The sequence below is a fragment of the Dermacentor andersoni genome, chromosome 6 (assembly GCF_023375885.2).
Source record: "Dermacentor andersoni chromosome 6, qqDerAnde1_hic_scaffold, whole genome shotgun sequence".
Taxonomy (NCBI): Eukaryota; Metazoa; Arthropoda; class Arachnida; order Ixodida; family Ixodidae; genus Dermacentor; species Dermacentor andersoni.
The window spans coordinates 181458877-181475132 of NC_092819.1; the positions used below are offsets into that span (position 1 = coordinate 181458877).

At 47.2% G+C, this 16256-nt stretch overlaps 1 protein-coding gene across 1 annotated transcript in view; it reads left to right on the top strand.

Moving 5' to 3' along the window:
- LOC126523978 (decapping and exoribonuclease protein-like) overlaps positions 1–16256 on the top strand; it is a 203099-nt gene that overhangs the window by 91290 nt on the left and 95553 nt on the right. Inside the window, exon 5 of the mRNA XM_055066976.2 lies at positions 15169–15401. Within this exon, the coding sequence (XP_054922951.1) occupies positions 15169–15401 (233 nt within the window). The remainder of the gene's footprint in view (positions 1–15168; positions 15402–16256) is intronic.

A 16256-nucleotide genomic window follows, 5' to 3' on the forward strand; every position in this document is an offset into this window, starting at 1 on the left:
GAGAACATTCTTCATTTTTAAAGGCCCTGAGCAACTCCGCGCACCTTCCTGCGCACTGCAGGGATTGTGACTTAAGGCCTTTTCGATAAAACCGAGATTAAAAGCAGATAAAAAGGCACACTCGAAAGGGAAATCCTCACGGTAGGCCAGATTCACGCTCGTGCTAACCTTCGTATTGGTGCTTTGTCAGTGCATCTGATGCATGAGAAATTTACGTTCCTCGCCCTTGGCTGAAGTTTCTTAGTCACCTGATCTGTCACTCTCCCCCCGAATGTTATTTTGGAAGGAGTTTTGTCAGGCCACTTGCACGTGCCGTTGTTGCTATCACCTACACTATAGCTGTCATTATAGATATAGTGAGGTCTGCCCCGTTGTTAGGCGAATTTTATGCATATATATAAAATGTAAACATTTTGTTTACAATTCTAGATGAGAGCGCATGCGCATTAACTTTCCTGGTGGTTTGTCTCTGAACATGTACTTAGTCGCAAGTAAACGTGTCTCCTTTTCACGTCTCCTTTTTCCGCAACGCTTCTGTGCTCCCCTTTGCAAAAATTGTCTCTAACGGACTTTATGCCGCAGCATATGATGTGACCGGCGTTGAACGTAGCTTCGCCTTCATTCACACACCTTTGTGTCTCTTTAGCGAGAGAGAAAGTATGGTTTGCAGTGAAACTAGAGGGCCTGATGTGCTTTGCTGCTCGAGATGCACACGCTTGCGACATCGCCTTATCACCGTCTCGGCAGCCGTTTTGACCTACCATCGCGCCGCCTATAGCCGCCATCTTGCTACAGGCAAAAAGCCAGAATCGGCATAGCCACCGTAGCACACATCGTCGAACGCGTTCGTCGTGCTCATTTACTGTGCGCAGTCAGATCAGTGCTTAACTGCTTGTGCGTGGCTTGCTCTCCGAGGGCATTACAACATCTTTGTACGTAATGGCTGCATCAACCACGTAAAGTAGACGCCCCTGGTATAACGTTCCTGCTGTGACATAAGCTCTCGCTGTTTGCTCGCGACCGGATGCCGTGCGTATATTTGCTTCAGCCGGCAACGGTTACTAAGGCGCTCTTAGGTACACGTATGAGATCTACGCGTCAAGTAGTCGCTGGCACATCACTGCGTGCGGTATTATGTAGCGTAGCCGACCCGCGGGTTGTGAGCTCTGCTGTGATTTTTCGCGATCTTCTCTATTCCGTTTGCACGTATTGCGCAATGCCTGCGTTTATAATAAGGAATCAAGTGAGACTCGTGCACAAAAAGAACGAGGGCTCGATTGACGAAAAAAAAGGAAGGGTTAAAAGTGTATCATTCATCCAGCCAGGACTATCAGGTAAGTAAGGTGAAGTGAAATCGAAATCCAATCCATTTATCTCATAGAGTACGCGTCTGCATGTTTCCCTAGCTTCCTGTTCGCAAATACGCACCAACTCCCACAGAAAACACTGCGTTGTATTACGGCTTGGATAAAATAGCGCTTGTGCTCAATTCCAATTGCAAGATTGCAGAGTTTCGGATACGCCGCATCACTAAGAAATCTGATTGAGCGCATTGTGAAGAGCGGGAACACTACGTTAGAGACTCGGATTATTTAAAAATATACGGAGGCATAATATGAGCTCCAAGCTGAACTTACATGGAACCTATACATTTTGAAAAATTCAACTTTCACTGAAATGTGTACATGCTTTTCCTATGTTTTTGCAGCATTGCTGACTGATATGTTTATGTCGCCTGAATATTTCTAACTGGACCACTTGATTATGTATGTTACATTGACAAATGTTGCAGACGCGATGGATAAGATGCATCAATTTCTTTAGGTGTATGCAGAGTGAAGGGAAGAGGGAAAGGCGGGGAGGTTAACCAGACTGAGTCCAATTTGCTACCCTACACGTGGGGAGGGGTATGGGGAGTCAAAGAGAGAAAGAGAAGACATGAGTCTGTACCTCACAATAGGTGTATGTAAATTATAAGAGAATGTTCACAGTGAAGTTGGACGGAGAATATATAGTGAGTAAGTAAGTAAGTTTATTTCGACCATCACGTCATACATGATGATGCAGGGGGACAGAAGTAAAAGCTGTCTTTCAACAGCTTGACAGAGCAACGGCCCCCCTTATTTGGCAGTAGCATACAAAGTGACATAAAAAGAAGATACACAAAAAGAAACACTGCTCACGCGGTCACATTGCACTACAGAGCAATATATAAACATATTACATAAAGGCTGCATCTGGTACATAAGAAAAAATGAAGGCTTTTAATGGTTTACACAATGCAATGACATCGCAAAGGTACTTTAACAGAAAAAACAGGAATAACACCGTGTACTTCTGTAAAGCGATATGGATTCAGTACATCAATATGAACGCTTTCAGGACGCTAAACGTACGATTTGCAGTGCTTTTCATGAGAAAAACAGTGTGCCAGTTATCTACCCAAACGAAAGAGCTCCTAATAGAGTATTACGAAAAAATAATATCTCCAATGACATGAGGGCCTTTTTGGAACTACCTGGAGCAGATGAAAAATGTGACTTACAGTTTATCTCCATGTCCAGAGCCGTGCGATAGCCTCCCCTTCCGAGAGATACAAAAAACCAACAAATGAAGACGGTGGTATAGAAGTTGCTGGTGGAGCGCGTCTTCCCAGAAGGTGCTCAAAAATATTTTCCAGGTGACGTGGAGCTTGCTTACGTCTATAGTGGACCGAATAAAGTTGTTTCTCTCTCTCTCTCTCTCTCACCGGCCAGCGGGTAATCAGTGGCGAATATTGCGCAGTCGCATCACACGAGAGAAGACTCGTCATTTGACACAGCGAAGAAGCCCGACTGGCGGAGTGTCCCGCTGTTTGATTTTCTCGAAGCCTGTGACAAGAAATAGACGCAGAAGATCTTCTGCGACAAGAACAACCCCCATTTGTGAACTGATATACATGCTAAAGATCTTTCTACCAATTTTTTATCGTGGAAGCAGAAATGCGACCTAATTCCGCGCGTATTCCGCAGCGGCCTAGGCTGGGAGGCGCCTCTTTGACCTCTAGCAATTCGCTACTCCAAGTAAACGCTCGTTATCAAGCGCCCGCGCGAGAAACAGCCGATCCAGGTTCGGGCTTGAAGCGAAAGGGTCTCCTATCATGGCACGCGCTGGATGCCTTGTAGCTGTCAAATCGTCGTGATGCAAAAGAAAAAAAGAAAACAGATATCGAAAGCCTTGTTGTGTACCATCATGCATGTCATTGCGATAGAAAGACAGGAATGTGCGATTTCATTTTGTCCCCAAAGAAGCAGACGACGTGCATTGGAGAGCGATTTGGATAAGAAATTTCTGCACTGGGAAAAGGTAACTACCACTATGCTGGTTTGTTTCAAACACTTCACTCGGGACAATTTGTTTCCTCCCGGCGAGTTCGTAAGCCATTGTTTTGTTTTTATTTATGGTAAATATCTTGCTGTCGTTTCAAATTACGGAGTGCACATTGTTTATAGCCAGAGGCTTTAATAAATGATTGTTAGGTACGCTTTAGCTTCATTTGGTTTTGTTCGATAGTATTTTTCTGCTGCAGCATTAGTGCTACTAATGCTTTAAAAGCAGCAGCGATGTTCTCGTTAATGTACTTTGTCTGCAGACGCGGTAGCAGGAATGATACCTGTCTGATGGTGATCATGATACACGTTATGTCGTGAGGCGGCATATCGTTTTCACAATAGCTTTAGTTTAGCGATGCAAGCAGATGAAGCTGTTGCGGAGCGTAAGCTGATATGGGCTCACTCCAATAGCGGTTTCAGTTGGCGCTGTTGCTTGCCGTCTCCAGCGCCGTAGTCCGTTACAGCTGTTGCCAGGAAGGAAAGAAAAATACCAACTCCCGCCACGATGGAGCCCGGGCCCTCTGCGCGGTAGTCAGCTACTTTACAACTGGAACACGCCAGTGTTTTTTTCTTTATGGCATGCAACTACGAGTAGCGTCATTCGAAAATTGTGACATTATATTTGGACAGACGTTAAAAACAAATGCACACATGCTACGCAGTCCGATCAAACAAAGTTCAACATTCGGGCAAAAAAGCATAAGCGTCCAGATGCGAAATACATTCAGGAACGGGATCGAAGTTTGCAACAGCACTGCGCACTTGAGCAGCCTCTTCTCGAAACACAGACGCTGTTGAGCGAAGTGGCTCGGCATGCCTGTCGATCATTCGGCTTCCCCATGATGGATAGAGTCCTAAAAACATAAACAAATCATATAGTGCAATATTGACTGTTTTTTGAAAGGAAGGAACCAGATACCATAATATGTGAAAGGAAGGTCTTTTTTGATAGTTCCTCGTAAAATGTCCCAAAAATGAAATGCTTCACGACAACGAATGAAGCAATGTTCTATTGTCTGGGGTTGACTGCAAAGTCTACAAATTGTAAACAAGGTACATATTATCCTTTTTCCTGAAGCCGTGTTTCAACTGGTATGGTGCGAATGTGCAGCTTAAGGAAAAATGTTTTCGCTGCTGGCGTAATGCACATTCTACGGACACGGCAAAGACCATCTTGACCATATAGAGTCAGATATGGCTTTCGATACAGAGGTTCAGCGAAAACGTTATGTATAAGTGCTACGCTTACCGACATTAGATAAATGCTAAACAACTATTCTAGAGTGAATCTGGCTTTTAAAACTGAAATAGTCTCGACAAGTTATAGGATGCCCCATAACGGCAGTTCTTGAGCGAAGTTTGTCCTGACAAAAAGAAAAGGGACGTTTGAAGCAGGACGTGTTCGACTAACTGCAAGAAGGAATGGATGATGGACGTTTGGAAGGTAAAATAATCTCATGACCAAGTGTAGCACAAACAAATGCATAACACTCAGACCTCCCTCCTCAAGCGGAAGAAAATGGTTGTCCCTTCTCATGGCTTCCCATAATGAACGCCAAATAAAACATGTAAATATTCTATGACATGCCTGAACATTTATACGAGAGCAGCGCAAAACCTACAGAACATAAAGAAGCCTAAAAGCAAGAAATAAACTGCATCCCTTCGCTCTCGCAGAAATGGAGAGGTCCCGACCCTACCAGGTTCTGTCCTTTCGACGGATAGTGGTTTCGTGGACGTCCAATGAGGTCCACGATTACGGAAGCTGTAGAGAGGCATACCAAGATATCGCAGCGGAAACTAATTCCAATGAAGGTTCGAGAATACAGAGGGAATTGGCGCCCGCATGCCCAGCCAAAAACGCCTGCTTTCAGCAAAATATATATGAGTTCCGGCAGTTTCACAGAAACGCAGGGTAGTGTTTCGGTAATACTGGCCTTATCGATGCAAAAGAAGGCAATGTCACCCGCACAAGCTAGCACTTTAATTTCCCCGTCTGCTTACCTGTATCCTTAAATCTTGAGTCGCAAAGCACGCTTAAGCAAAGCGGTTCCAAGCACAAAGCGAAGAGTAAAGGCGAGACCGTACAACCCTGATAGACGGATGACTACCTGTAATATATCTGAGAGGGTACGGTTGACAATTAACTTTGTAGTGCAACGTTTATAACCAAATATTATAACATTGCATAATACGTCCCCTAAGTGAAGATATCGCAGTATTCGGAACAAGAAAAATCGTGCTGAACCTTACCGAAGGCTTTGCCGAGGTCAATCTGAAGAAGAGCTACTTGATCCATACTCTATGCACTCCAAGGACTGAACGTGTGATATCAACATGTGACTGCATAGAGCGTCCTCTATTTTCACATGCCACCTACTACTTTACAAATGAATGTCTGCAACCTATTTGTCAGCACTTTTGAAAATATTATAATCGACGTTACATAACGACATCGGCCTACATCCATTTAGACTCTTTATCACTTCGTTATCAGTACTATTGGCGATTAAGGTTGTGTAGCCCTGATAGAAAGACGGAGGACGCTCGCCATGTTTATACGCTTTCTTGAAAAGCTGCTATAGAAGATGTCACAAGAATTCCTGAAATGTTATATAAAATTCACCACTAAAGCGATCAGGGCCAGGCGCTGGTCAAGAAGAAACAGGCCAACCTAGAAGCAAAAGGGATAAAAGCAGACCAGTTCAGGGTGGTTCTTGCAAACAAATGTGCAGCTATAGGACAGAGAGATGAAGATAACATAAAGGTAATGAACGAAACCGTAAGTAGGCTGGTTTCAGAAGCACCAATTGAAGTGGGAGGCAAGACACCAAGGCAACCAATAAGTAAGCTCTCCCAAGTAACAAAGGACCTAATAAAGAGACGACAAAGCATGAAATTGTCTAACTCAGGAGATCATATAGAATTCGCGGAACCGTCAAAATCGATCATCAAAGAGAAAGTAAGGGATATTCGAAATTATAACGTGAGAAAAACTTGACTGAACAGCTTGAAATTAACGAGAAGAAAACTGGGTAAGTACAAGCCAAGATGTATGCACTGAAAGATAAGTAGGGTAATGTCATCAGCAAATTATAAGATGTAGTAAAAGCTGCGGAAGAATTCTATACAGACCTCTATAGTACCCAGAGCATCCACGCAATCGTCATTCGAAGTAGTAATGAACAGGATACAGAGGCCCCTTCTGTAAGTAAAGATGAAGTTAGAAGGGCCTTGCAAGACATGACCCGGGGAAAAGCGGCAGGAGAAGATGGAATAACCGTCGATTTAATGAAAGATGGAGGCGACATCGCGCTTGAAAAGCTTGTGGCCCTTTAGGCGCAGTGTCTCACGACTTCAAGTTCTCCAGAGAACTGGAAGAATGCCAACATTATATTTATACACAAAAAAATGAGACGTTGAAGAATTTAAAAATTATACGCCCAATAGCTTACTTTCAGTATTGTATAGAATATTCACCGATCCACTTTCCAATAGAATAAGGGCAACGCTTCACTTCAGTCAACCAAGAGAACAGGTGGATTTCAGGCAGGGATACCCTGTAAGGGATCACATCCATGTCGTAAATCAGATAATCGAGAAATCTGCAGAGTACATTCCTCTCTATGTGGCTCTCATAGATTATAAAAGAGGCATTTGATTCAGTAGAGATACCAACAATCATAGAGGCATTACGTAATCAAGAAGTACAGGAGGAATACGTGAACATCTTGGAAATATGTACAAATATTCCACAGATACCTTGTTTCTCCACAAGAAACGAAGAAAAATACCTTTAAAGAAAGTGGTCAGGCAAGGTGACAATCTCGCCAATGCTATTGACTGCATGCTTGGAAGAAGTATTCAAGCTATTAAACTGGGAAGGCTTAGGAGTAAGGATCAACGGCGTATATCTCAGCAACTTCCGTTTTTCAGATGACATCCTCGTGTTCAGGAACACTGTGGACGAATCACAACAAATGATTGACGACCTTAACACAGAAAGTGGAAGAGTGGCGGTAATTAATAATATGCAGAAGACAAAGATAATGATCAATAGCCTGGCAAGAGAACAAGAGTTAAGGATCGCCAATCAGCCTCTAAAGTTTGCGAAGGGGTACGTTTATCTAGGTCAATTACTCTCAGGGGACACGGATCAAGAGAAGCAAGTTTACGGAAGAATATGTTTGGTTTGCATTGTATATGGCAGGCATTGCCAGATCTTGACTGGGAGCTTACTGCTGTCATTGAAAAGAAAGGTGTACAAAGACTGCGCGCTACAGGTGCTACCATATGGGGCAAAAACTTGGAGGTTGACAAATAAGCTCGAGAACAAGTTAAGGACTGCGCAAAAAGCGATTGAACGAAAAATGGGAGGCGTAACGGTAAAAGACAGGAAGAGAGCTGGGTGAATCAGAGAGCAAACGGGATCGCCTATATTCTAATTGACATTAGGTGAACAAAATAGAGCTAGGCAGGCCATGTAATGCGTAGATTGGAAAACCGGTGAATCATAAGAGTTACAGAATGGGTGCCAAGAGAAGGGACGCGCATTCGAGGACGGCAGAAAACTAGGTGGAGCGATGAAATGAGGAAATTCACAGGCGCCAGTTGGAATCGGTTGGCGCAGGACAGGGGTAATTGGAGATCGCAGGGAGAGGCTTTCGTCCTGCAGTGGACATAAATATAGGCTGGTGATGATGATGATTATCACCGCTAGGTGCCTCTCCTACATTTTGTTCCACATTTGTACCTTGGCTATCACCTCCTAAGTAAACCTCCCAGCGAGGGTCCAAGTAAACATTTGTCACCTAGCGGCCGCATCGAGAAACAGCCGATGCAGGTTGAGGTTTGACGTGAAGGAGGGTCTGTCACGGCGGTATGCGCTCAATTCCTCGTACTTTTGAAATCGTCGGGATGCCTCCGTGCGCAAGTCCGAAAAGGAGGAAAAAGAACTAATTTTGAAAGACTGTTGTTATGTACCGTTATGCGTGTCATCGCGGATAGCAAGACAACAATGTATGATTTGATCTTTTTCCAAAAGAAGCAGAAGACGCGCATCGGAGAGCGACAGGGATACGAAACTTCCGCATTGAGAAAAGGAGACGGTTACTATAGCGGTTTGTAGGAAACACATCACTCAGAACGACTTCTTTGTTTCCGACGAGCAATATTTCTTTTTATTTATTTTAAATATCTTGCTGGTGTTTCAAACCGTGGAGGGCACTTTGTTTATAAGCAGGTGCTTTACTGATATATTGTGAAGTGCGCTTAAGGTTCATTTGGTTTTGTTCGGTTATGGTTTTCTACCACAGCATTAGTGGCGCTTATGCTTTAAGTTGCAGGAATATTCTGGCTGATGTACTTATGTCAGAAGATACGGTAGCCCGAATGATAACTGCCTGGAAGGTCAGAAGTTGATCATCACGCACTCAATGCCAAGAGGCAACATATAGTTTTCATAGCAAGCTTTCATTTATCGGTGCAAGCAGAAGGAGCTGCTTTTTTTTCATTCAACCTTGTGAGTTTTCAGTTTATTAGCTCGCAAGAAATTGTCAAGCACGCGCAAACAGCGCTCGTTCCAGATTTGGAGCCTTGGACCTGCGGCCAGCGACGCTAGTTTGCTTTCTCACACTTTGGCGCAAGCTAAATTCTACTACAGCTGGTTCATTTTATTTCCACGTCATAGATTTACACTTATACGAGTGACTTTGCCCAAAGAAAACCCTCATTTTAAAAACCTGTAAGAGGAAACTGAACTTGGTCTGATTGGTTCTTCACTTCTCTCGTTTCACCGGGGTTTGAACATTTCTACGGACAGAAAACAGTAACAGGAAAGCAGTTTTTCACAAAGGCCAACTTTACGCGATGGTAACCAAAGCAACACGAGGGTGCCGGGCACAAAATGGACATCATAGTGACGGAGGTCGTAGCGTTGCTTGTTTGTCTTGATACACTTGTAGATGAGCGCGCTCAAGTTGACGAGCATGGTCAGCATGGGCGATTAGACCACGGGCATAATCGCAAGTTGAAGCTGTGGTGGACGGAAGCACAGTGTCCAGGGGAAGCGTCGGTTCTCGGCAATGCAAGAGGTAAAACGGGGAAAAGGCAGCAGTTTCGAGACCGGAAGAGTTGTACTCAAAGGTAATGTAAGGTAGAGCTACGTCCCAGTCACGGGGGTCGTCTGAAACGTATTTTGATAGCATGTCTGTAAGGGTGCGGTTCAAAAGCTCAGTGAGGCCGTTCGTTTTGGGATGGTAGGAGGTAGTAAATTTATGCTGCATTGAGCAGGCACGCATGATGTCGTCAATGACTTTGGCCAGAAACTTATGGCCATGGTCTGTTAGCAATTAATGCAGAGCACCGTGCATCAAAATGATATCATGTAGGAGGAAGTCCGCAACATCAGTTGCGCAACTGGTCGGAAGAGCGCGGGTTATGGCGTAGCGGGTCGCGTAGCCCGCCGCGACTGCAACCCACTTGTTTTCTGATGCAGATTCCGGAAATGGGCCGAGAAGGTCTAAGCGGACACGATTGAAGGGCTCGGCAGGGATGTCGAGCGGCTGCAGGTAACCAGCGAGGAGCTTAGAAGGCTTCTTGCGGCGTTGTCAAAGTTCACAAGCGGCGACGCAACGTCGTACGGAACAGGCAAGGCCCGGCCAGAAAAAAAAACGGCGACGTACACGGTCATACGTTCGAGATACGCTCAGGTGTCCTGCCGTTGGTGCGTCGTGAAGCTCTTCTAGAACGGTGGAGTGGAGGTGTTTAGGTATTACAAGTAGGAACTCAGAGCCGTCCGGATGAAGGTTACGATGGTACAGAGCACCATCGCGGAGGACGAAGAGGCGTACAGCAGCATCGGCCGTAGAGTGTTCAAAACGGTCGATGAGTGCTCTGATGTAGGCGTCACGACGTTGCTCGTTGGCGAAATGAAGCAGCTATGATACAGAGAATACGCAAGAAGCACCGGCAATATTGGAGGAGTCAGAGTCCTCAACAAGGCAACGCGACAAGCTGTCAGCGTCTTTGTGCAGGCGGCCAGACTTGTACACGACCGAACATGAAAATTATTGCAGCCTCAAAGCCCATCGACCAAGCCAGCTTGTGCAATCCTTTAGCGATGAGAGCCAGCAGAGAGCACGATGGTCAGTGACTGCGGGAAAAGGGCGACCGTAAAGGTAAGGACGCAACTTCGCAACCGCCCAGACAACAGCAAGGCATTCTCGTTCCGTAATGGAATAGTGGCGCTCCGATGGTGCTAGGAGGCGGCTCGCATAAGCAATAACGCGATCCTGGCCACGCTGACGCGGGGCTAAGACAGCACCAACGCCATGACCGCTGGTATCTGTACGCAATTCTGTAGCGTCATTAGGGTCGAAGTGGGCGAGAATGGGTGGTGAGGTTAAATGAATGACGAGACGAGAGAAGGCGGCGGCTTCTGCAGTACCCCACGAAAATTGTACGCCTTTCTTCAAAAGATTAGTGAGGGGTCTAGCAATTGCCGCAAAATCTGGAACAAAACGACGAAAGTATGAGCATAGCCCTACAAAACGTGGAACGTTTGCGGGTGTCTTCGGAACCGTAAACTCTCGGACAGCGCGAGTTTTATCGGGATCAGGCTGTACTCCCGAAGCGTCAGCGAGATGGCCCAGAAGAGTAATTTGTCGGTGGCCAAAACAACATTTGGACCAGTGAAGTTGCAGCTTCGCCTTTCGAAATAGATCAAGTATAGTTGTTAGACGCTCAAGGTGAGTGTCGAAAGTTGGGGAGAAGACGATGACGTCGTCGAGGTAGCGGAGGCATGTGGACCATTTGAAACCTTGGAGCAAGGAGTCCATCATACGCTCAAAGGTGGCAGGGGCGTTGCATAATCCAAATGACATTACTTTAAATTGGTATAGGCCATCAGGTGTGATAAACGCGGTTTTTTCTCTGTCCATATGATCAACAGCAATCTGCCAGTATCCCGAACGAAGATCAATAGACGAGAAATAGCTGGAACCGTGCAGGCAGTCAAGGGCGTCGTATATACGTGTGAGCGGGTAGACGTCCTTCTTAGTAATGTTGTTCTGATGACGGTAGTCTACACAGAAGCGCCACGTGCCGTTCTTCTTCTTAACCAACACCACAGGTGACGCCCAGGGACTCGAAGAAGGCTCAATTATGTTTTTATTTAGCATTTTGTTCACTTCACTTTGAGTTACTCGGCGTTCCGACGCAGAAACTCGATACGGTCGTCGGTGAACAGGCGTAGCATCGCCAGTAAGGAATCCGACGCTTGACCGCGAGTGTCTGGCCGAAAGGACAATCGTCGAAGTCGAAAATATCTCGGTAGGACGATAATACTTGGTAAAGGTCTTCAGCCTGCGCAGAGGACAGGTCCGTCGCAACCATTTTATTTATATTGGGACCGGGGCCCGCAGCTGGCGCGAGGGGCCTGCTAAGCTCGCGAGAACCATTGGTCGATAACGTTGTCACGTGATGGTCGCCAAGACAATCAACGGTGGCAAGGTAAATACCTTGCGGTAGAATTTGCTTTGCCAATCCAAACTTTAAGACAGGCATGCGAGTGCGGTTCGCAGTAATAGTAAGTATACTGTGAGGCACGGTAACGTCATACTGTAGTGGAATGTCGGGCAGAGGAGTGACGAGGTACTTGCCATCAGGAACTGGTGGGTAAGACAACAGTTCAATATAGGCTATTGACTTTGGCGACAGGCGAAGAAAGCCGGTGGGGCGTAAGCGGCAGTGGGGTGTGTCAGAAGGTTCTGCGAGAATCGGCAACTCAAGGCGAAGGGTACTGGAAGAGCAGTCAATAAGATCAGAATGCGTGGAGAGAAAATCGAGGCCGAGAATGAGGTCGTAGGGGCAATGAGAAATTATGGTGTTGAGGACAGGAGTGTGGCGGCCGGCGATGCTGACACGTGCCTTACACATGCCGATGATAGGCACAGTACCGCCATCCGCAACGCGGACGACGCGTACCGACGCTGGGGTGAGGACCTTGTTCAGTCGTCGTCGGAAGGCAGCACTCATAAAAGAAAGATGTGCTCCTGTATCGATGAGTGCCGTGACAGGATAGCCGTCAATGTCAACGTCAAGAAGGTTTTGGTTCGTAGGTAACATGAGCAGACGACTTGAGGGCAGGGTCGACAATACAGCTTCACCTCCAGAAGCTGCAGTGCCTGATTTTCCGGCTGGATCCGGGAGGCGGTAGACGGTGAAGAGAAGCGACGGGGTTGGGGCGAACGCGACTGATGGCGTCGAAGTGAGGGCGAGCGGATGTAGCGAATGTTCGGAGCAGGAGCATCAGCGGCAGTCGGTTCATGGCGGGTGGTATAGGGAACAGAAGGTCCAAAGGCGCGCGAATAAGCGGCGGCGTATGTCCGAGGAGGTGGTGGCCATCGATTGCGGTAGTGACGAGCGACGTGGCCGATGCGACAGCAGTGGAAGCAGATCAGCCTGTCATCAGTGGTACGACATTCGGACGGGTTGCGACGAGATGTGGCTAAAAAGGACTGCAGTGGACGAGGAGGGTCGCTAGAGAACTGGGGAACGCTGGGTTGAGACGTGGAACACACAGAGCTCATCAGACCCATGGTCTCAAATTCCTGTCTGACGACGGCCTGAATCATCGCAATGGTGGTTGCTGCTGGATCGGGAGGCGTCGCGGAGAAAGCTTGCAAACAGGCGGCCTCGAGTTCGCGGCGAACAATACGGTTGACGTCGTCACAGGTGGTGGTCTGACGCGGTCGACCCTCACATGTCGACGCAGCAGCAGTGTTGGGTAGCCGCGTGGTGTGGTGTGAGATCCGGCGGCTCTTAGCTTGTTCAAGGTGACGGCATTCTTTTATGATGGCGTTTATAGTAGAGACGCTGCCGAAAACAAACAAATTGATAGCGTCGTCGGCAATGCCTTTTAGCACATGTGCCACTTTATCTGCTTCGAACATATTACCGTCAGCTTTGCGGCATAGAGCCAAGACGTCGAGGATGTATGAAACGTATGGCTCTGTAGATGACAGAACACGAGACGCAAGAGCCTTTCTCGCGGCATCCTTGCGCCCAATGGGGTCGCTGGACAGTTCCCGTACCTTTTCTTTGAAACTTTCCCAACTGGTTATCTCGTCGTCATGCGTTTGGTGCAACACGCATGGGGTGCCGCCGAGATAAAAGATGACATTGGCTAGCATAATCGTTTGGTCCCACCTGTTATAAGCACTGGCGTGTTCATGCAGCTTGATCCATTCGTCAACGCCCTGTCTCTCCAGGCCAGAGAACACATCAGGGTCGCGATGTGGGGCAACCGTGATGATTGGAGCAGTCGGACAAGGCGAAGCCGTTGCAGAGGCGGGCACGTCACCGGGAGGCATGGTGACAAGCTCGAGTGCGAACCACTTCGGAGTTCCGTGGCGAGGACGGGGATCGCTAACCTCCACCAGAATGTTACGTGTGGGAAGACACAGACGAAAGAGGCTATTTACAGGCTATTTACACTGGAGCCAGACAGCCAGGCCGACACTCGCTCGCGCCAAGGGCACCTACCAACTTCATCCTCGTTCTCGCGGCGGCTCGTGTCTTGAGCATCGCTCGATGATATCGCAATACTATCTTGTAATAAAACATGCTCCATCCTTTCCCTTGCTTTACCGCAGCAACCGCATGCTCCTTCGTCCTCGGTGTACCTCGCTTTATAGCTACGCGTTCTAAGGCATCCTGATCTCACTTCAAAAGTAAGGAGCTTCCCTTTGAGTTATCATAAACTGTTTCTTTCCTGCTTTCCTGCCGCCACCCATGAGATTGTCTCAGCCTCTTTCATTTTCCGTTTGTCGTTCTTTGTTGCCATGTTGCTGACCATACCTTTCGCATACCTGCTGGTAAGCTTCCTAGTTCTTTTCCTCCACTGTGAGTCAGTGTTTTTCCTGTACACATATCTGAACACTCTCACAAGCCATTTGCGTTCTTCCATATTCCTCAGTCATTCTTCAAAATCAATGTTACTCGGAGCTTCCCACACTTCAAAACTTTTCCAGCCTGCACAGCTTCATTAGTGGACTTCTCGTGAGCGCCGCATGCTAGGCGTCTCACTGACATGTGGCTGACATTGAGTCCTGATTGTACCCCTGACTTCAAGCAAACAACTGCATTTGAAAATCTAAGTACTGGTACCATTACACCTTTCCTCATACTCAGGAGCACCTCGTACCTATTATATTCCCATAGCGCTCTGTGCTTCATTACGGCCTCATTTCTCGCCTTTTTCCTATTGTATGTCTTTTCTAGTGTCTCCAAATATCTATCTCCTTCGTTTGTCCATACATCACGGTGCTTTAAAGAACCCAGCGGCCACGTGGCGCGCCCCTCCTGTTGATCGGCTGTGACCACATGACTTTTTGCACCTTGTCCGGGGACACCGCTGCCTTTCCCGCTTCATGAGTCATATAATGCTTTCGCATTAATGTGGTCGTCGGCAGCAAGGATTCCTTCGGCTTCGACGAAACATCTTCATTCGACGCCACAAACGAGAGATGTGAGCGAAGCACCAGCCGAAAGACCCTCCGTGAACCTGGATGTCGTAGCAATCTTTGCTTATTTGGAGAGTGTTCCCAGCACAAGTAAGGAATTCTGGGTAGTCAGTACGTGCTGGATGCCGGTCGGATCGTGGTGGCGCGTGTATGCGGTCACCCGCTGAGCCGTGTGATCGGTTCTCGAGCGTCTTCGCTCAATAGCCCGCCACTGAACGAGAAACTCAGTGTCACTTGCTGCGCTCTCCTCGCAACTTTCTTTTAATTTGCAGGGAGAAATGCGTGCCGTTCGTGTGCCGCCGAGGTGGCCTCCACAGCGTGTTGTGCACGCCGTACGATAGACCGAACGACTGGCTCGTCGGCGCCACCCAACATCGGGGAATGGTGTACTTGCGTGCATTCGACACGGAAGCCTGGAAGGAGCAGTTAAAGCAGCGGACGACCGACAACAGTGCCGACCATTTCACCTACTGGGGCCACAAATTCGAGCAGTACATGACAAGCGGTAAGAAAAAATAACACCATAATTCATAGAGGTTCGCAAAGTAGACGTAACTCATTCAAAATCACTCTAAAGAAGACGGGAGACCTGTATGACCTTGCATAATCACAACATAATTTCTAGTGAAGCTTGTTTATCACAGCAATTGCTGCAAGAATTCCAGTTCCCTGTAATAAAATCATTTACTTTATAACGTTGCCCGTATGTGCCTAGTACGTTTCAAACTTCGCCCCATATAAAGCTTTTGAGCACTTGTTAAAGGGTCCCTGATGCACTCATTTAAACAATGCATTAGTGCATGCGCCATTTGGTGGTGCTTCCAAGAACACAGCGCCCACGCGGCGGGGACACCATGCGGCGGGGATTCGCCTGGATCGTGTTTAGCTTTTATACTTTGCACACGAGGAATGTTGGACGTTACAGCGCTATTTTTAAACCTCACGTCTTTCAGCTGTTGCGAGTCGTGATCACATACGTGCCTAATAAGAAGAGTTAGAGTTTCGCCCGAAAGGCGAAGCATCGGTTGCGATTGCAAATTAGACAGCTGTATCAAATAAGACTAGTAGTTTTATCGGTCATATAAAGTTGGAAACATTCGCTTCTAACTAAATTAACAAGCATGGTGTCAGCGCGGCGCACAGGCGAACATGAGCACATCACACTCAATGACCGCGGACACTCGCTGTCAGAAGGCTGGCCTGAGAAAACGCGGTAAGAGCAGCGAGCAAAGTGACCTTCGTGCTGTCTATCGGTTCAACGCAAACTGGGGCCCTATGGGGAACCAGCGCTGACCAGGACGCGCTACGGCAGTTTGAGTGTACAGCTGAAATACCATGATACCATCCGATAGGAAGGCCA